At 47.4% G+C, this 21502-nt stretch overlaps 1 protein-coding gene across 2 annotated transcripts in view; it reads right to left on the bottom strand.

The window, feature by feature from the left end:
- TLK2 (tousled like kinase 2) overlaps positions 1 to 17136 on the bottom strand; it is a 68252-nt gene extending 51116 nt beyond the window's left edge. The window contains exons 1-9 of one of the 2 annotated variants that reach the window (XM_086478000.1): positions 17048 to 17136; positions 15226 to 15317; positions 10899 to 11260; positions 9479 to 9528; positions 8947 to 9007; positions 7628 to 7767; positions 6726 to 6832; positions 6466 to 6531; positions 4633 to 5121 (exon numbers count right to left, since the gene is read on the bottom strand). In XM_086478000.1, coding sequence (XP_086334126.1) covers positions 4970 to 5121; positions 6466 to 6531; positions 6726 to 6832; positions 7628 to 7767; positions 8947 to 9007; positions 9479 to 9528; positions 10899 to 11260; positions 15226 to 15317; positions 17048 to 17136 — 1119 coding nt within the window. In that variant the 3' untranslated portion in view covers positions 4633 to 4969. Of the gene's footprint in view, positions 1 to 4632; positions 5122 to 6465; positions 6532 to 6725; positions 6833 to 7627; positions 7768 to 8946; positions 9008 to 9478; positions 9529 to 10898; positions 11261 to 15225; positions 15318 to 17047 lie in introns of those variants that run through there. The other variant, XM_086477996.1, reaches the window with a different exon arrangement.
- Between the last annotated feature and the right edge of the window lie 4366 nt (positions 17137 to 21502).

The raw sequence follows: 21502 nt of genomic DNA, 5'->3' as shown, positions 1-21502 counted from the left end.
TTCCAACCACAGCCAGTTCCCACTCATCCAACTGTGGGTCAAAGACCGTATTTTCAAGAGTAAAAGCCTTCACTGGCATGACACCTCCTGTCATCCCATACAGCCTTCGGGCAGGAGGTAAAAGCAGAGGCACACAGAGCTAAGATTCTCTTGCTTCTCCCTGCTCGTGTTCCAGCCAAGTTGCCAGGTCTTGCTTGTGCTTTCCATAACAAAGGTAGCTGTAGCCTATTTAGTTCAGAGGAGCACTCACTGCCTACATAGGTAAGCCTCTGCACTGCGTCCCACTTTCTCAGCAATACAAACTCTTGTTCAGCAAGGCACTTATGCACAGGAACTTACTGCCTTCAGCAAGAGCAAAGCACAAACTCCAGAGCTTTGCTGATTAAGCACAGAGCTGACAATTCCTTTCCCTCTAGAGCACCTCGCTTCACAGGAGAGTCCTCCAAAAAAATTCCTCCCTCCTCCTCGCTCTCCTAGTAATTTCTGTCTTGCCCTGAAAACATATTTGACAACACTATTAGAATCAGAATCCTATGGATGCTGTACAAAAAGGTGTGTGCCAAGCACACACCCCTGTCAAGGCAGATGAATAGCTACAATAACAAAAGTGATCCTGTTCACGTGTTTTCTCTGCTGGACTAGTTTTGCCCAACATGGCACCAAACCAAACATGGTGTCACTGCTCTGATTGACAAACCAGATCCAGTTGACGGATCAGGAGAACAAAGATGACTGCATGACTCAGTTTCCCTCCATCTGTCATTACAGACATGGAAGGATGCTTCCTAAATCCCTTAATAACTTGATCCCTGCGGCCTCATCCTCATCCGTGCCCTCACTTCTAGGCACTGAAACCTGTGCATCTTTCATTTGTGCTCAGGAAAACCAGTTAAGTTCAGTTTGGGTCTGTGATTCCTGCAGGGAATCAACTGGGTCCCGGCCGGGGCTCATCCCAATGCCAACGACAAAGCTTTAGTTACAAGGCAATGCGAAAAGCTGCTGGCATGGAGGATCCTTCTGCTCACACCCCTGTTTTATTGAAAATTATCAGGTCTCATTTCTCCTGCAGCTCTACAGCTAACTACAGAATTAGAAATGGTGGTGACATACTCTGAGAAGGTGGAGCTGAAGTATTTGGGAAAGAAGGTAACTGTGTCTGGTCTCACATGCTTCTGGTCAGAAGCATTTGATGATTATTGTTTTAACAACAAAAATCACTAAGGATGACTGCCCCTGTGCTGTCAGGAAGATCCTGAGAAAGCTCCCGTTTTTAGTGGAATTTACAATTTATTTATTTATTTCTGAAGTGATGGTATCAGAAATACTCCCCAGCTTCTTGTTTTCTTTATGTCCCCCGTTCCCTTCCTGCCTCCTAGTTTCTAGCTGATCTGTGACATAAGGATGCTGCGAGAGGAACAATGTACCTGGGGAGGCAAAGGGTTCTTTGCCATCCGCTGGAGCCCTCAGCATCATGGCCGGATCAAAAGCCTTTCTGAAGGGATAGCTCTGGCTCAGCCAAAGTCACAGGCTTGATGTCATAATCCCTACATGAAAGGGTTATGCAAAGGGTCAGAATAGGTGATGATAAAGTTCCCTTCCAGCCAAAACAATCTATGAACCTCCAAGGAAATCCACCATCCTCTGGCAAGAGCCAGGACCAGACTTTCCAAAGTGTAACAATGTCTGGCTCCAGAATCGCAGGGGCAGTGCCTCTGAAGAGCTATGAAATCATCTCTTCTGCTTGGGAGGTTCGACAAGCTACGTTGGCATTGCCTGTAAGCCACAGACCACAAGACTGGAATGCTAGGAACAAAACCAGAGCAGATATGTTCAGAATGGCTTTAAAGCTAATGTTACACTGCCAAAAAGGAAGACGGGGAAAAACAAAAACAAAAACAAAAAAAAAAAGAAAAAAATACAAGCACTTAACCTGGGTTTTCAATACAGTCAAAGTCAATTTGCAGCTTTCCTTTGAACATGCGAAAAAGCCGTTGTGCAACCCAGCCTGCTCAGCAGGCCCAAGGTGGGAATGGCAGAAGCTGCTGCAAGTCAGAACCGAGGTACCTGAGCAGAGCTGTGTGGGAGGCAAGGCCTGGAGTCGCAGGAAAGCAGCAGCTTCAGAGAGAACGGGAGCTGGCAGAGACTAATGAAGGAAGCTCAGACAGCATCTGTCTGTAGGAGGCCTGGCTCAGTTCAAGGCCATTAACTTGTTGCTTTCTGAACATCACCAAGAGGACTTGAAACAAAAGCATGTCTGCCCAGCATGGTTCATGTGGAGTGATTGCTTAAATACTCCAGCAGAATGAAGGGCATTAAGAAAGGCGAAGAGCCACTTCAATGGCTACAGGCTCACAGGGCTGCAAGTTTTTGCATGAAGCCCAGGTCAAAACCAGGCAGGCAACTGGGATGTAGCCTTGAAAGTAGAACCAAATAAATTACTAGCCTTCATTTTCTCCCATTCAGGAGTTTAAATTTAAAGGGGAGTCCATCAACTTTAAATAAATCATGTTTATAATTAAAAACATATTTTCCCGTGCTGCTTACAAGCCTTTGGATGATTAATAAGGCATTTTCAAATTACTTTAATTCATACTAATTATGCTGCTTGTTTACCCCAGTCAATAATTCTTCTTCCAGGGAGATAAAGCTATCCCAGGAGGAGGTCTCCCTCCAGGGACCAAGAGGGAAAGGACCCCAGGGAACTGCCTAAGGCACCAGTAACACATGGTAGTCTTTCACTGAAAGCAACAGAGCTGGTTACATGAGTCACGTCACGTTGAACACTGACAGGACTTCCCTTTGGTAAACCTGACTCTTTGCCTGGGTAGGATGAGGAGACATGAGCTTGCTCAGCTCCCAGAGGCCTTAAGCTGTGTTCTGCCTAGACCTTGCCTGCGGTACCAACCCTGACAGGGAGCCAGACTTTGTAGGTTTAGCACAAGAACTCAGCAGCGACTGCACGGCTTCGGGGTTGGGCCAGGCTTGTGCCCAACAGAAGCCAAAAGTGCTTGTAAAGAAAGAAGCCTTATCTCCTCCTATTTCATTTGCAGATGCTGGAAAGTCTCTTAGCCCTTTAGAAAATAGAGTAGAACAAATTGAGCAAGAATTCTCTTCCCAGTTACTCGATTTCTTTTCAACACTATATAAAAGAGCTAGATATAAAAAAAAAAAAAAAAGAAAGTAATAGTGCATTTCCATTCCCGCCCAGCACTGCAGCCTGCCTTTGTGGTGTGAAGGGATTTGCTGGGTCACCTTTCCACAGGAAGGGCTGCAATGTCCTGACCCAGAAGCCTCTGGGTGGCGGACATACTAGTACCTGCAGGGTGACACAGTGACATAGAAGTTATGAACTGATCATGCTGCCACACGCCCAGCAGAGAGTATTGCTTCCGCCCCTTCCCACCCTTTACAGGTCAGGGTGCTCCTGGTTTGACTCTCCAGGACTCTTGCAGACTCTACAAAGACAGCAATGACATTTCCTCATCTTTTTACCCTTTCTCCTCTGTTTAAAGACAGCAGTTATTTCATAATTTACGTGTCTCTATAGTTGACGGTTATTCTTAGGCAACTATAAGCTCCAAGTACAACCGTGTAGCTAACAAAACGAACATGCTTTGTGTAGCATGAACTGCTCTTCAGCCAGCAGTGCACACACAGTAGACTTTGGTGATCCATGAACAAAAACAAGGTAGGAGATGGTCAGCCAAGGCTTTCTCTTCCTGGGAGACAAGAGCAGGCACTAGTGAGAGTAATGATAACAGAAGAGGAAAAAAACCTGTGGTTATCTAACGGTGGCCCAAATCCTTCATATCAGGCGTGCAGAAGCATGTGAGTTTCTGTGGAAGCCTGATTTCTACTAATCAAACCAGCACTGAAAAGCATTACCACAAAATTTATTCTAATACTTGTTGTACCACACCCTAAAAATAACAAAAGAAAACAAGCAGAGATAAAAAGATATTTGCTGTCAAAGGTAGGGAAATATCTTCAGAAAGCCACAATGTTGGCTTCCTCTAAGAAATTAAACAAAAGTGGTAGACATTCTTCAGATTTCTTATCGAAGACAGGTGTCTTGTCTACTTGGGTTTAGCACACCACCATGACAGGGCAGTGCAGTTCGTGACCTGAGGACTGCAGCCAGCAAGAACAGTTTCTCATTGTTGAAGCTGAAAAAGTAGGTAATTCTGCATAAACCCTGCCCCCATGAGCTGCTTGTGATACTGTGCACTCTGGACGTCCCCCGAAACCAGCACCAGCCCCAAATCTTTGAAAATCTGAACCCTGCCTGCTACGACTTTGTAGCACTTGAGCTAGAGTGTGCTGGCTCCCTAGAGGAACATCCTTGTGGACAGTGAGGGCAAGGCAGCATAATCTGCTTTCTCCACAGGTTATCTGCACGCCACGAGGCATTCACGGGGAAGCTGGCACAGAGAAACTGGCGTGCTCTCAGTTCCTGCCCTCAATCAATGTATTTAACTTGCGGATTTGCACAAACCTGTACGACTAGAAGAGAGCTGCATGAGATAAGCTGGCTAAGGGATTCGTATTAGGCCTAGTGACCAGCTGCAGAGAAGAACAGATTTACCCTTTGTATGGTTTTTGTTCCCAAGACAAGAGTACACAACACAGAGGTTAAGGTCAAAGCTCTTCTGTTTCATGTGGAAATCCAGAGTAAGGGTGACTCGCTACTCAACTTGCTCAGCTGCTGTAAGACAGCATGAGTATTTCTTAAGTTGTTAAAACCATAAATAATTTTAAAAACTCAGACCAGTAGCAAGACCCCTCAAACACTGCTTGGTCTCCTCTTAAAGCATTCGTCCTTAGCAAAACTCACTGGAAGTGATGCTAGGCACTGCAAAAGGCACTGAGGTCCTGTGTGCGCTGAACTCCATAAAACCACATCTCACCAGGAGGAGACGCTGCAGGTGGCCATGAACAGGCTCCAACCTAAAAAGCATGTCCCGTTTCCTCACAGCGGAGGGGCTGCAGGCTTGCGGTATTTGCACTGGATCCACACTCGATACATCGTCATTTGTTTCCCACGGTTCACTTGCAATCGCCGATCAACCAGATTCTGGATTTTCTCCAGCCCAGCTGTTGAGAAGAGATCATCTAATTCATCTGGAAGCAGAGAGAAGGAGATTGAGGATGCCAAAGCTTTCATTTAACTGACACCTGCTCACAGAGGGCCAAATTATGTTGAAAGATGGGCCGGAGGAAACTCACTGTCTCACTCTGGCAGGGAAACGTAAAGATCAGATAGGACTGTACTAGGGGGGAATTAACATCACAGTTGCTCTAGTTTCCCTTGAGTTTACCTTCTACCAAGGAAGGAAAAAATTATTTGGGGGACAACTAGAACTACAGAGACTTGACAAAGAGAAGACAGCAGCAGTTTCAGACGTGGGTATCGCCTCTAGTAACCGATTAAGGGAGCATCTTTCGGCGAGTAGGGACAGATCCATTCCTTCCCCCTCCCCTCTCTTTCCTGAGGAATTTCAGAGTCTGCAAGAGCAAAGAACAGGATCAGACCTACGCTTTTAAATGGTGGCAGTGAGATCTGTGCTGTACAGGCTGGAGGGGAACGGGATTCATTAAGGTTAAGTTTGGGAAAAAAAACCCTTAAAAAACCCACACCCTTTTGGGGCCCAATCAAAGCACTAAGAGCCCTCGAGGCTGCAACTCTTACACTGGCAGGTATTCCTGACCAAGCAAAGAAGTATCATAGTGCCCCAGCACACTGGCCCTGGGCAAAGCCAGACCGAGTCCTGCTGAGCAGCAGAGAGCTTGTTCAACTGCAGCCCGGGAGCACGTGATTTGCGCGGAGTTGCTGTAGAAAAGGGCTAACAGGTCCCAGCTTGTGCTCTTTTATCAGATGCTCGCCATCGTGAAGCGTTTGCCAAACACGCACTAAACATTAATTTTGTTGTGACAAACAAGACTTGTGCAGTGGGGAAGGGAACAGTCCGTTGCAGTTGTGCCACTGCTCTAAAACTTGCCTACGCAGAGGGGGCCTGCGGTGGAAGCGACTGGAGGTGCAATTGGTGATAAGCAGAGGGGATACAACCCCTGCTGAACACCAAGCAGCAGCTGAACTGGAGAGGCTGCCTCAGCTCTACGCTGAACCACACCCTTCTTATTTCCTCATAGGAGAACAGCAAAGTTAAGAGAAGTTCCTTCAAGTGGTGTCCATCTCACTCCATCCTCCACAGGAAACAAGATTCAGGGAGAGCTCCTCCAATCCCACCTCGCCCAGTGTAGCAAACGCACTAGTCTTTCTCCAAAACAATTGTCTGCTAAAGAATTCACCATATTCACATCAGCAAGTGACAAGCCCAGGGCCCTGTGCGATTGGGAGACACTTAACGTTTCACACTGCTCCAAGAAAGGCCGGCTGGAAAGAGCTAGCGGCGCAGGGACAAAAAGAGGCGAGGAGAGTCAGAGGGATGTTTTCTAGCCTCCTACCTTGTGTGAAGAAGTAGACTCTGGTGCCATCACCTCTCACATAGAAGTTATCAGACAGACACTGACCTAAGGGCAAGAGGGATTTAAACAGTTACCAGCTATCACTTAAAAATCAACAACTGCCATCCTACAAGAGGCACCTCTCCCAGCACATGCTGTGCTTAAGCGGAATTACTGAGCTGCCTCCTAAACAGGGTAGACGTTACTCCAGAGAAGCATCCTCTATTAGTGATCGGGCACGAGTCCCCAGGGGAAAATACCTTTCTTAAACCGAAGCTGGGCCAGATCGTAACGGCCATAATCTCGTAGCAAAATGATTCCTCCTGGTTTCAGAAGGCGACTCAGTCTGTTAACGATGCGTTGCATCCTGAGGAAAGAACAAAACAGAAGGATTCAGCATTCTCCAAAATGATGCTCGTTTCCTTAGCCTACTTTCCAAAAAGAAGGTATAAAGTTTTACATATATTTCAACTTCATATAAAAAGCTGCCAAAAGCTAGCATTTTTCTGAGCTCTCTCAGGTGGGTTGATTTTATTTGGCCGCCTTATTTCTGACACTTCCCGATTCTCCTTTTTTTTTTCTACAATGATAACTTAGCGTGCCACAGCAGGGATTAACCGCTCTCTCTTACTAATTATGGAAGTATTTCCACTGGTTTCCGTAAAACAAGTAATAAGTGAACTTGAAGAAGAATGCTGTGAAATAAAACCAAAGGGAACAAAAAAGAGACACTAGTGCAGGCTGTAACACACTGTCACAGTAAGATGACAGCACTTTTCTTAACTGTTTTCTGAACCTGTCCCCTCCCTTCTTGCCACCTCCCATGAGAAATTCACCTAGCCTTTGAGCCTTAAAATCTAGTATATACTTTCCACAAATGGGTGCTGGGTACTCAGCGTGGCTGGGGTTCAGAACAGGTGAGCAACTGTGACCGCAGCATGACGTCACCCATAGCCACTTAGCACTTCAAAATCACACCCATCCTCCACCAGAAATTGTTACAACAGCAAGTACCTGCAGATTTCATTTTCAGAGGCTTAATGGGAAACTGGACCAGACACAGAACAAACTAATTTTCCTTGATATGAGGGGACCTACTACTAAAGAACTCCAGCTCTATATGAGTTATCTTCTGCAGCCAGAAGGAATTATTAAAACTTACTTCTCTGGGAGAATTGCTGAGAGGACAAAGATAAGAATAACAACGTCCAGACTCTCATCTGGCATTGGGAGAGGACTTTGGTCATTGCACAGGTCATGGACAAATGCAAAGCAGCGAGAAGAATCATATTCTGCATTGTTCTGTATTTAATGGGAGAGAAATTAGAGCATTAGCAGCAGACCTAGGTCTCAATGTCATCTAGAGACATGGCAGCATTTTAACTTTCATGTAATAAAATGGTGTGTCCAGAGATCTGTTTCAGCCTCTCTGGACTAAGGCAGATGAGGTCAGACAGGTTCCCTGGTCAGGCAAGGAACAGGGGTGAAATGCTAAAAACAGGTCCACATGGGAGATTTACAAAGAGCTTTGGACTTGTTACATTCAGACAATCAGCACTGACAAACCCCCAAAACTGGATTGAGGGATTATTGCAATTTTAAGGTCACATTTTCCACTAATAGTGGTAAGAACTGAGGAATTTACACTGTTAAGCTGGAAATCTTTAAAAAAGTGAGAGCGTCAGGACCCCTCTCCGCATCGCTGAAATCCACATTCACTTCAGCTGCAGGCAGACTACCCCTACACCACAAAAATCGAAGCTGGCTGCCTAAATTTACGTCTTAAAAATCATATTTAGACTTCTAAAGGAATTTCTGTATTTTTCTAAAGCTGCTGCTACGGATTGCAGTAGCCTTTATAAACAGTGCTCGTGGCACCTTAAGAGGATGAAATGGCACACTGCCTCTGCTGCTGTGCTCCCCATCTCATCTCATGAAGTGACTGATTACATTTGATACTTCATATATTCTCAGTCCTGTTCTGGCCTGAAATTTGTTAGCAGTATTTGTCCTTTGACTAAATTCCAGCCTCCTGCTCCATAGACAACAGTATCCCTCCTCGGCTGTCCATGCAGAAGCAATCCAACCATGTTCCCAGAACTGCAGTGACAGTAACGCACACACAAACCAAAACCAGCTTCAGTTCCTGTTAAAAAATAGCCCGAATGTTTTCAAGGTTCAGCAGTTACTCAGCTAAAAGAGCACTGGATTTAGAAAAGTACTTCCGACCACAGGGGAAAGAAAATCTGGCTGACTTGTCTGCTGCCAGCATGACATTTTGAGAACTCCAGCTTCCCTAATTTCTACAGTCTTTGATGGCTCCTTCTCCTGATTTACCAGTACAAGGGTCAGCACCAGGGCTAGCTGAAACCAGAAAGCTGCCAACGTAGCCAGACAGCCGGAGGCAGCTGTGCTGTATTTGTGTTAACGTGCAGCTGCCACCGTGTACTTCCTACCTTCGTAAGTCAGCACTGAGTTTACCTGGACAAGATCCACGGCTGTTGTAGAAAAATCACAGCAATACACAAAAAGGCCTGGGTCACTGAAATAAATAAAAGAAACTATCATCATTTACATAAAGGTGCTCCACAGGAATCACACAAGTGTTTCAAATGCACAGAGAACAGACCTGGGTGCCAGAAATCCTGGGCTTTAGTCTGTCTCTGTCAATAATGCCTCGTGCAAAATCTGGTGGATCACGTTGCTCCTTTATGGCTCAGTTATTCTCATATGGAACCAACGGCTTACTTTTCCTTCCGGAAAAGGAGAGATACTATGGCCTGTATGAAAATGCTTTCAGAGCGAGACACGTAAACTTACACCGTGTTTTGTGGGTTGCATTCTAAGACCAAAGATTCCTAAGCTCAAAACACGATCATTTGAAGTCGCAGATGGCACTTGCTTCTGGCCTTTCTCTGAGCTTGTCTAAACTAAGATCACATGCAACACTTTTCCAATCGTTTTTCAGAGGCCGGTATATCATGCAGGTAAAACCCTACTGAGAACTACTTACTTGTTGGTTTGTAAAATTGGGAAGACTGTATTTCCAGCACCACAGCCAACCTGCACAAGCAAAGCAGATGTTCACACAGTGAAAACAATTTCTTCAGCATGTTGCATGCAGCTCATTTCAAATCATCTCTCTGCAGCCATGGAACAAAGAGCAACTCATAAGCTACAACGGAGCACAGCAGTGACCATTTGCAAATCTCACTGCAAGATCTGAGTATGTTCAGCTCTGAGGAGCAGGCCTACATGTAAGCAGTTGTGGTAAACCACTAGGCCAGTTCTCGCAGAAATCTTACTAACAAGCTACATATTGTTACTCTCTGAAAACTGTTATTGCTGGAATCCCAAGCATAACAACCAGTATGAGTCACTGAAGCACTGGCAAAGGCCATGGATTAGTTGCATTTACTTCCATAGAAAATCAGAGCAATGGAGAAAGAAGTTTGCTTTACTATAATTACATCCTGCTGTTTCAGGGTTTCCTTCGCTAGATGGCTCTTCCTCAAGTTACAGCTAGGCCTACGCTGATTCTGCCTTATTATTCCTTCTGCTTGTTCCCATTTGAAGAGAAGATGGCTCACACAACTGGGTTTGGGGAATTTGCCTCTGAATGTTTAAGGAATCAGTAAAATTGAAACAGACTGAACAGAAAACAACACTGATGGCTTGCAGTGACAGATATTACTGAAAGCACTCAGGTGAGACAGGAAAGCCACAATGACCCAAGGACATCAAAGTCTGAGGAAGTCTCAAAGCCTCAGATTAAATTAAAAAAATCACAAGGACAGTCATATTGACTCTCCCTGGAAGGGCAGCACTTCCATAGAACACGAAGCCTTCAACGAAACCAGCGGTATCCGCAGTGAACAAACCAGAGGTGGCAGAGCAAAGGGTCATTACCAGCTGTCAGGAGTCCAATACTTAGACGTCCTACAGGCTCTTCTGGGACAAACCCTGTATCAGTCTGAGATTCCCTGTTATTACATGGGCCATAAGGAACAAACCAAACAGCACCTTTACATTCTCGGTTTCATTGCTTTGTTTCACACCTCCCAAGGCAAACAAGAGTCAGCACAAACATGCAAAACATACAAGGGAAAGCTTTAAACAGACAAGTAAAATAATCAGCTTCTTCAAAAGATGACTTTTAAATGCTTGTTTCAACATCTAATAGTAATAGTTTGTCTTTTAAACTCGGAAACTTCTTACGGTCCTTGTGCTCTGCCAATCCACAGTCTGAAGCAAAAGAATCCCGACAGATTCAATTCAGTTCTAAGCTGCCCTCTGGTTTTTGCATTTTACTGACTTAAGGCAATCATCCCATTCACTTGCTGTTTGCCAATGATATATATTTTTATGTCCCAGTCACACTAACACTGATACAAGGGACTGCTTGATGTGTGACACTGTTTTACAGCTATTACCTCTAAGATACGGTAAGATGCAGCAGATCCTGGGTAATCTCCGTCACTTTGATTCAGCTCCCTATACTTCTGTGTAGCCAGCTCCTCTGTGCAGATCTTGAGTGTGCTTTTTATCAGGTTTAACTGATTCTCTGCCCTGGTTTCCAATGAACAATGTCCATTTTCACAGCTTCCCAGCCCTTCATTGTTCGATTCTTCTTTGTTACTAAATTCCTGCACAGAATCCCCATTTTGACTTGGTTTCCTGTTAGGTGCCAGCTCAGGAAATTCAGTGAACAGCCAGTGCCTGTCCTTGAAGAAGCCATTTTCATGGACTTTATAAAAGTCATCCCAGTACCTCTTAGCATTCACCTCGTATTCCTCTGTGAACACAAACAAAAACATCACCAGCAGTCAAATCAGAAGGTCTCTGAATTTAATCAGTTCACACAGTGAGGGATCACTGCAGACATCTATTCAGCAATCTGCTTTAATAAGTACGGTTATTGACTGAAAATCACCTTTATTTAAGTTGTGCCATCCCACATAAGCACTCAGCCTGCCTCCTGACAGTCACTTTCTTAGGACTAAAAAAGGGAAAAGAGATAGAAGAGGAAGCCATCTCCTGGTAGGATTTAAAGGAAACTGGCAACAGAAAAGGCTTCTTTGAAGGAGACTGGAATGCAGAAATCCAGGTTTTCCTTCCATCTATAACACTAACTTGTTCAGTTCACTGGAACAATTCATTTGGAGCCTCATGGTGTCAAGCACTTACAGCTTCTAAGGAATTCTGTGACAGTTGCCTGGGGCTGAAGAGCTCCTGTCCAACACGCCACCCCTTTTTTCAGATGGAGAAACAGAAAAATTAGTCAACTATACAGGCCTGGCAGAGAGCTCAATTAGCATTTCTGCAATACTCCAAGATTACAGGACAGCATGTTTCACACAAGTATTGGTAGAGTCCAGCCTACAGCACTTTGCTTTCCATAGTTCTATGCATGTCAGAGCATCACGTGTTTATGAAATTAAAACAAAAGAGTGGAATCAACAGAAGTGACCAGTCATTGAAGTAATAGTGGAGAGCTAAGGTGGATAGATGTTAGGAATTAACTTTAAAAAGCAAGCATTTTCATTTTCACACCAAGTGGATACACTCCAGCAGCAAGATGAGTATCACAGAAAGCTGGAAGAACTCTTACAAAGCCATGATCTAATGGAATTCAAGTCACCCACAGAATTCTATCCACACACCTTCACAGATTTCAGATCAAATAAGGTTCTAGGGGAACTATTTTTTTCCATGGAAAGTTACGAATCCAACCAGCTTCCTGAATTCTCACCAATGTGATGAGTTCTGTGTCCTGGGAAGCAAAAGCTAATGAACACACCCCATGCTTGTAATCGCCCAGAGGCATTAACATCCACCTCCAGAGATCCCACCTGCATTTCAGTAACATGCAACTCCTGAGCCATCTTTGCACACAACAGCGCACCACTGAGTGCAAATGATTCTCCCACAACTGAAGGTGATGACGGTACGTGAGAATGGGCAGCCCTCTCCAACAACTACTAAGAGTAGGGTTAAGAGAGAAAGCAGGCATCTTAAAATTGGAGATCAGTGTTATTATCTGAACTGCAGTTTATTTATTAGTCTTTCTGAAAAGCATGCGAGTGTTTAGAAGATATCTGAAGGGAGACAGTAAAAGGAACCAAGAACACCTGGAAAAACATGTAACCTCAGCCAAATATAGACAAAATTGGCTTTGGCAAAGAACTAGAAGTCAGTTGTATGTATATTTTTAGTAGGATCTACCCCTGAAACACAAAGAGCTACGTATATAAATAATCTCTTTACCTCAACTACAAGTATTTTCTCCTTTTAAGAAGCCTTGTCCTTAAACCCCAAGCCAAAAGAAATTTTAATATCTGGTACCAGACTAGGGCAGTAAGTTTGTGCCATGAGCTCACCGTAGCTCCAAGTAAGCAGGGTCAAGTCAGTTTACTGTTTGCACAGGAGAACTCAATGACTGCTAATGTCCGAAGAAGAAGTGCTACTGATTCATACCCTGGCACGCTCCTTCCTGAATTGTCACTTTTTCTCTGTACTAGTAGGGATATGCAAGGCTGCTAGGGCTGGAAATGCTCTTTCACCTAACAAAAACAGAAAGTCCTGATTCCTGCTGGTCTCTAACAATCCCATGACAGCCTGACTGGAAAGGGATGCTTACCCAAGGTGCTGGGGCAAAATTCCAGCCCAGTCATTTCGGATTACCCACATTTTTGCCACAGTATAATGCTGAACAAGACACTGTGCTCCTCCTGTGTTAAATTATTGTGAAATTCTGTTGGATGCTGTTGAACAGCTGTTATACACTGACCCACGTGTGTGGAAACTTTATTTCAAGCTCATTCACCTTGTAGTCTAGTGTTTTCAAAGCACTGAGTAAAGGATCAGTTACAATATAAATGCAAGAAATCAAGGGCCAGCTGACAAAGATCATGCAAGAAAGAGATTTAAAGCACAAAAATGACCATATTAGTTTTTCAGTCTGACCTCCTGCACAACTTATGCCAGAAAAGTTCACACAATACTTGCTTCAAGATCCCTTTTGTGATATTAGCTCACGGGGACGTCGGCGTGCAAGCCAGATCCCTCCAGAGACTTTCTTGATAAGGACGACTGACTTTTCTGCTCATCTTTGTAAGGACACCCCCAAAGCCAAGCCCATACTCACCCTTTCCCATTGTAGAAGAAGGGCAAACAAAAGTAACTGTTCACAAAAGACAGGAAGAGAACCAGGGCCCCCCTGAATTGCATGGGGGCTAATTATGGAGCCTCAAAAGGAAACCAAGAAACTCTTCCACTTCTTTCTTTGTTCCCAGCCAGAAGACACATCTTCGACATACCCCATAGAACTTCTCTTCTTCGGAACAAATTCTGACAGCCCCAAGAAGTCCACAGAATAATACAGCCATAATGACCAATAGCCTGCCTTTGTTCTCCTGCTTGGACATTACTGATTCTCAAAATACGAGACCCTTCAGGCACATTTGGCTGGGCTGGCTTCCCTGTGCTTCAGCCATCCCATTGTCTCCACACGCTTCCCACTGAATAGCAACCATCAAAATTTGACTGGCCTCCATTGTTCAGTCTGGGAAATACATCATGAAGACCTGACAAACTGCTCTAACAGCAAATTGCTCCACAATTTCATAGTTGTATATAGGTTCTCAAAGCATGACAGACAGCATCCTTTAATGTTAACCAGATTGTAAAATGAACTCAGCACAATGGGCATCACAATAGAAACTGCTGGATACTTCTGGGAACCCGAGGAATTAGGAGGTTGCTCTTTGGTATAATTAAATTTGTTATTGTGAACACAACTGGAAGCTATATGGGAAGTGTCTCAATAGCTCCAATAGCGTTCAGCGTCGCCTTACAGATGACACACTCAATTTAATTCGAACAAAAGCAGCAGATCCATCCTAGAGCTCGGCAGGGTAGAACAAGATCACCATCAAACAAGTCTCTTATCATACCAGAGAACAGGAAGCCATTTCACCATCGCTTAAGGGACTGGCTGGTATCTAACAGGTGTGGAGGGAAGATGCTTTCTTAACCAACTCGGAAGAGCTTCAACCGTATCACTTGACCCCAGAGCTGTGCACCTTTAGCTCGATTCCGATGCAGGTAAGCTTTGCCTTTTGGACGTATAAATATCCTCTAAGCGAAGCTTGAGGAAAATAAAAATTTGGAATCGCTTTTCTGCCTCTCTGATGATAAACACTTCAATCAGGATGAAATCATTTTCCTTCGCTTCTGATTTAATCGGTATCATGCTGTTCGTTAATTTGGTAGAGACAGATATGGATGCGGCTTTATTAGACCCTCTTAAGAGACAAACGGGATTGAATTAGGAACAGCTCCACAGCATGCAAGCAAAGGAAAGATTGACTGCGAGTAGTTAAGCTTTAGAGAGCAAAATCAAGCAGAGGCAGTAACACTACAATGAGAGACGTTTGTTGACAACGAACACTAACCAGTATTTAAACATACACGACATGAACAAAGCAGCTCAACCCAAGATGACTCCTCCCAACCAAGACCATTTCTGTTGCAGTAGGATGAGCCTTTGGAGAAGGTGGAAAAGTCACAGAGAGGTAAATTAAGAACAGAAAGATTCCTCCTCCTTCATTTTTCATTAGCAACAACTAGGTAATGTAGTTGGAACAATTTGGGAGAGGGTGAAAGGGAGGAATAAATGATGATGCATATATAGCTCTGGTCAGACTCTTCCACTCTTGTATGGACAAGTCAAGACAGCATTGGACTATCCAAAAGTACCTTGTTTATCTTGTGGCAATAGCTGTGAGCTGTTCTCTTGAACTTTACTCCTGGCACTGGCTTCCTGCTCTTCTGACCATTCCACATTATCCCTGTTGTGAAAAATAAGATGAACTGCTCAGCTGAGAATGGTAGGGCAAAGACAGAGAGAAAAGAGAAAGGTCTAACAGCCCTCCAAACTGAGAGCTGTGGAGCTTTTCCACAATCTCTAACTCCAGCTCAGCAGCAGTACAACAGCTATCAGCACACACAGTTCCTGGCTCTGAACGAGCTGCACTTGTACCTTTACAAAAGATGTAACTGGAAAGGATCCCAAAAGACACCAAATCTGTCCCCTAATCCTGTTCTCTATTTGGTGCTCAGCCAAGTTCAGAGGAAATAAATCCTTGCTATAAAACCCCACGGGCACTCAGCACGACCAGGCCTCCTGGGAGAGGAACTGCCATTCTCACATGGTGAAAAGCGCTTGTTCCCACACGGGTGACAGACAGGCAGGCGCTCACAAGCTTTCACTCAAGGAGGTCATCAACATGGGCCATCTGATTTAGATGTCTTAGAAAACTACATTTTCTTTCTCAAGTTAAAATACAAAAGGCAGTAGAGTTATTTGGAAGGTAAAGTGCTATATTAAATCCAATTACAAGAAAAATATGCAGGAAGCTTTAAAGCACTAAGTAGTATTAATAACTTAAATGTGCACACGCAGTTGTGTAGTCACTAAAGTGATTCACTTGACCTTTTTTCATTAAAACAAGTGAATGAACAGCAGAATACAAGGACCAAGAAGCACTATTCTGGCCTCAGAAGGAATTAGTCTCTTGATATTAACTCACAAAACAAAGACTTAAATATGTCAAGTCTGTGAAAAACTAGATTACTAGGAGTTTCAGCAGGAAAATACCATTGAGTATGTGTTTTTGTAACACACCTTTGCTATAGTAGAATGAACAACAAGCTGATACACGCATGTATTACTTTATTACAAATTAAACATACCCAATTCTTAACAGGGTATAGCAGAGAACAACAGTGCTCATATTTATTTAAAAAATGCAAAATACCTTCAATTCTCTACAAATTCAAGAATTTGGGTGCTTAACATATCTTAAAACAACAGCTTTCTCTAACCAAAGACCTGTTCCAAGCTAACACCCAGCATGATCTCACACGTTACAGCAGCGTGTGGCAGCAGACAGGTGAAATGATCTCTAGGGACTAACGTATCCAGATGGAGGAGGGTTACAGATTTCTAGGAGCGGATAATTTATTAACTACAACAATGAAACAATTGCTACAAAGCAAAACACATTCTCCTGAAACATCAAGGGAGCCTGAGGAATCTCATCTGCTTCGGGATGAGCCGAGGAAGGCTCAGGACCCCCTGGCGATTGGCACCTCCGAGCACCGGCCGAGCAGGGCAGGGCCCTCCCGCACCTCCACGCCCTCACGGCACCGCCTGCCGCGCTGGCAGCGCCGCAGCCCGGGGGTGCCAGCCCCCCGCCCCAGACCCCCCGCGCTGCCTGGCCGCCAGCCCCACACCCGCGGCTCCCCCGGCCTGCTCCGCGCCCCGGTGGGCAACTCCGCGCCGTCCCGCCCCAGCGCCTCGCCACAGGCTACCGACAGGCCGGGGCGGCGAGGACGAGCCCATCCCCCGCTCACACCCCCCCCCACCCCCGCGGCCGGGCGCGGAGAGGCACCATAGGGCAGCAGCGCCCCGGAGCGCCCCGGCCGGCTCCCGGGGCCTCTCCGCCGCGAGCAGCAAAGAGCCGGGGAACCGAAGCGGGCACCGACGGGGCGAGGAGGAGGCGGCGGCCGCCCTCACCAGGCGTTGTGCTGGAAGAGGCGGGCGGGGTCAGTGAGGAAGCGCCTCCCGAAGGGCCGCCGCTCCGGCGCTTCCCTGGGCGCCGCCATGATGGGCCGAACGCCACCGGAACCGGAAGCGCCACGCCGCCGTCCGACCCGAAAGAGGACTAGGCGGGCGGTGGCGGTCATGTGAGGGGCGCCGTTACCACGTGGGGGCAGTGGCGGGAAGCGCGCGGCGCGGGGCGGGGCGGGGCGGGGCCGGGGCGGCCGGTACCTCAGAGGAATGGCGGCCACGGCGGCGGCGGCGGCGGCCGTGTCGGGCGGGAAGCGGCCACGGCGGCGATGGGAACGGTTTTCCTGGCTTTCACGTCGCGTTTCATACACCGGGGCGAGAGCAGGCCCGGCCCAGGCCGCCGCTGCCCAGCATTCACCAGCCCCCGGGGGAGGGGTCCGGGCGCGGCCTTCGCATGGCGCCCGTCGCCGTGCCTTGCCTTGGGCCACCGCCTGCGGAGGTCGGCGGCTGTCACCAGCGCCCGGTGGGTCTTCCACGACCGGGAGTAGGAGCGGAAGGTGCGGGGGAAGCGCTGCTGCCCGTCTGCGGGCCGGTCTGGCCCCCGCCGGTCTTCCCCCGCAGCCTGGCAGGGTGCTGCTGGGCTGCCTGCGCCTTCCCGGGGGAGGGAGGGGGGTTGAAAGGGGAGGCAGAGGGCCGGGGGGGAGGCATCGCGCAGCTTTGCCCAGGTGGGAGCACACGCCATGTGCATACGTACAAGACAAAAAGCACCGCAGCGATGCGTTATGATGCGGTGCTGGCAGGTTATAACCAATTCATGCTGACAATTAACAGTAATAAACAAGTAAGCTGCTATTATACCTCGGGTTTCGTTTTTCCTTCCACTTAGGACAAAATTGCTCTTTAATACCTGTGCCTGGTTAAAGCGTTCACCAGACAGTTAATGTACAGGTTACCTGAGTGACCGGTCACACTTACTTCTGCTCTGATTGTGGTCCCATACAACAAGTGTAACATCTGCTCTCTGCTTTCACACTCACTTGTGCTTGTGTCTTGCCTGAGCTGTCTGTTGTCACATCACAGAATCACAGACTGGTTTGGGTGGGAAGGGACCATAAAGACCATCTTTTCCACCCCCCTGCCACGGGCAGGGACACCTCCCACCAGAGCAGGTTGCTCCCAGCCCCATCCAGCCTGGCCTTGAGCGCTGCCAGGGAGGGGGCGGCCACGGCTGCTCTGGGCAGCCTGGGCCGGTGCCTCACCAGGTGACGTGGTGTGTTGGGGCGCTCAGCCCTGACGGCGGGGGAGCGTCTCCGCTTTCTGTGGTGAGCGGGAGGCTTGAGAGCGGCCGCCTGTTTAAACAAAGCGCAGGTTTTCAGGCCTGTCCCTGTGCCGCCTTCACTACTGGTACATAGCTGAAGCATCGCTTACCCCTCACCTCCTGTGCCTGGTTTCTTCTCACAGATCTCAAATGAAGCAGTTGTTGGCTTATTCCTCTGCCTTGCCACCTTCTGCAAGCCCATTTTTGGCTTTGCCAGTGTCATCATGTCTTGTTTAGAAATCAGCGGGAAGGTGGGTGCCTGGGCGTGATGCGGCAAAGGGAAATAGGAACCAGCCTCACTGACTGTGCAGCCAACAGCCAGCTGCCTCCTGCCTCTTGGTTTGCCTCCTCTCACCAGGGAAGAACTCCCTGAGCCCTGAATTCCGCACTCCTCTGGACCATGAGTCGCAGGAGCTGCCATCCGGCATGCCAGGCGTTAGCAGGCGTGGATCCACAAAGGCGCCGATCCCTTGGCTATGGTGCTGAGTGCTTAATCTGCAGCAATCCGTGGTGTCTGTAGGTGTTGGGGCAACCCAGAGCTCACCTACTACTCGATGCTTTGTAGTGGGGTGTTCACGGCAGCTGCCTTGCACAGGCACCTCTGGAGGGCGATTCCTCTGTCCGTACCAGCCCCTGGAGCAGAACCCACTACAACTGTTCAGTTTTTCTTCTTGCCCTGGGAGGGTTGTGAGCTGAATGGACTCCCGAGGTCGGCTCCAGCTCCATTTTCTGTGATCCTCTTGGGAAAGGTTTGCTAACGCAGGGCTGACCCTGAGCCTTGCTGAACTCGATACCAGAAGCACCAATGCTCCAGCTTCGGAGAAGGCTGCGTGCCAGCAGGGGACAGAAGAAGCTGTGGCAAACGCCCCAGTCAGGTTGTCACCCTTGTAGCTCCAGTGACTTCCCTTTTGGACAGAGTGGGAGCGACTGTGCAAGCTTTACCTTTGAGGTGCTCCACATAAGCTGCCGCCTCCCTTTTCTGGGTGAGACGCGGGCAGCGCTTACAAAGGCAGGCACAGGGTAAACCGTCTCTTTTCAAATTTTGTGGGGCTTCTTTCTGCGACACTTGAGGAAGTCACCATCCATCCAGACTTTTTGGCCAGTGCAGTCCCTGAGCTTCTGCTGGTAGTAACCAGAAGACAAAAGAGGGCGTCGTTGTCCTGTGAAACACAGCCCAAGGCCCCGCTCGGCACTGGCTGCCGTGCACCTGCAGATCTGGAAAGACCGGGTACGTCAGGATAGTTAAACTGCAAAGGTGTGTGGTAGGCACCTGGTGGCATTTACAACAGTGCCTTTGTAGAGCAGGTGTCTGAGCTATGCCGGTGCTTTGGGATGTCCAACTAGATAGAAAACATTCCTGGAAATCTCATCTTGGGGCCCTTGTGTTCTGTATGTTTTGCTTTATAAGGCACAAATATCCCAGTGAAGTGGGGACCTCCCCTCTCTGCCTCACAGAGCTAAGGCGGCTCCCCTGATAATCTGCAACAGAGTTCTCCGGGGCAGAGCTGACAACTCCAGCAGCTTCAAGATGCCTTTGAAGAGGACGATTCCTCTGGCATCGACAGAATCAAAGCTGCCCGAGTCATTTTTCCCAGGGGCTGGAGAGGAGGAGAGTGGTCAGAGCCACGACTGAGCCTTGTCTGACCTTTGCAGAGCTCAGAGGGAGCAGAGATCCCAGCAGCCCTCAGGGAGATCTGGACAAGTTATGCCATGGGGATCCATCCCCATTTTCTGCTGAGCGCTGGTTAGATATTTGGCAGGGAGGACAATTCCCTGCAGCTTATCACTAGCCCAAGAAAGTCTCCTACTCCTTCTGTGCCCTGTCTTGTAAGAGAAGAGCTTGTCCTCTGCTCTTGCAGCCAGGAGCATCTGGACTGAATGCTGAATTCCTGCCACTGTCCCCGAGACTGCAAGCACGACGGTGGTTGGTCATGGGGCAGAGCTAACCCCGAGCTGGCCTGTCATGGCTCATTGAGCTACTGCTGACTTGTCTGAGTAGAGCGGCCTTCATTTCTTCAGGTCCCAGATGCTGATTTCTTGCTCGCTACCAATTAGTTTGAGAATCAGGTACATTCAGGTATTTTTGGATAAGCGAGGCTTTTGCTGGAGCAGAATGTCTCTTACTTACATGTTGTCTGGGCGAAACACTTTTTGCCAGTAATGATGTCCAGAAAGTCAGAGAAATCCACCATCCTGTCTCCTGCAGGCAAGTGGCATCCCTGTTAGCATCCCAGTTTTTTACTGTAATGAAATGCTGGAGCGAGCAGCTCGGAGCTGGCACTGCAAAAAGATTTGCTGCTAAGATGAAAGGATAGGGAAAAACCTGTTAAAACTTTCACATGTAACTGCGTTGTGGATCCTGGCGCTTCAGCATGCATAAAGAGGTCCAAAAACCATGACATGTATTCATGAGGGGTAGTCCCCGGTAAGTGCTAAAACGCAGCAGCCCAGGTACAGCTTCTGGCTCAGGAAACATTTCAGCACAGTATTGCCCTGGGCTGGGAAGGCACAAGGAGGAGGCTTGCTTTGCACACCCAGAAATTGGCTTGGAATGACCCACAGGGGAGTAACGCGTGGTCTGGTGCCCTCACCATCGGTGTCTGTACACGCCAGCTCGTCGTACGCCTCCTGACTGGTTGAGCTGATCCCCGGTGGCTTAGTGGTCACCTCCAGGCTGTGAAGTTTAATATTGCCGTCCGGGTCTTTGGGGAATAAGTTGAAAGCATTGGAGAATGCTGCAGGCAAGGGAAGGACAGGGGATTAAACAAACCTATAATGTATTTGTTTGGAAACAATGAAGTGTAACCACTGGGGACCTGGGACTGGGATTGGGGCGGGTTGTTCCTTGCTGCCAGTGGAAAAGCGTCTGCCTCTAAACAGCTACTGAGGGTGTGGGAGTTGAAGAATCTGGGCAGAGGCAGGGTGAGCCTGTATTTAACCTGAGGTGCTGGGTGAGGTGGTTGGTTTAGTTCTAGCTCTGCGCTTATGAGCTTCAGTTATCTCTGTCAAAAAGTGGATTGATGCTTCCTTCGATCACTGAGTCCCCAAATCCTTGGGACAGGGGATTGTCCCTTCCTTTGTCTACTCCTGGTTATTGCCTCAGGAGGATCATGCAATGCTGCAGGACCGAGCTAAAGGCCAGA

This window comes from Leptosomus discolor, chromosome 25 (assembly GCF_034619465.1).
Source record: "Leptosomus discolor isolate bLepDis1 chromosome 25, bLepDis1.hap2, whole genome shotgun sequence".
Classification (NCBI taxonomy): domain Eukaryota; kingdom Metazoa; phylum Chordata; class Aves; order Leptosomiformes; family Leptosomidae; genus Leptosomus; species Leptosomus discolor.
The sequence above is the reverse complement of the archived record's forward strand: the minus strand, read 5'-3'. Positions and strand labels throughout refer to the sequence as shown.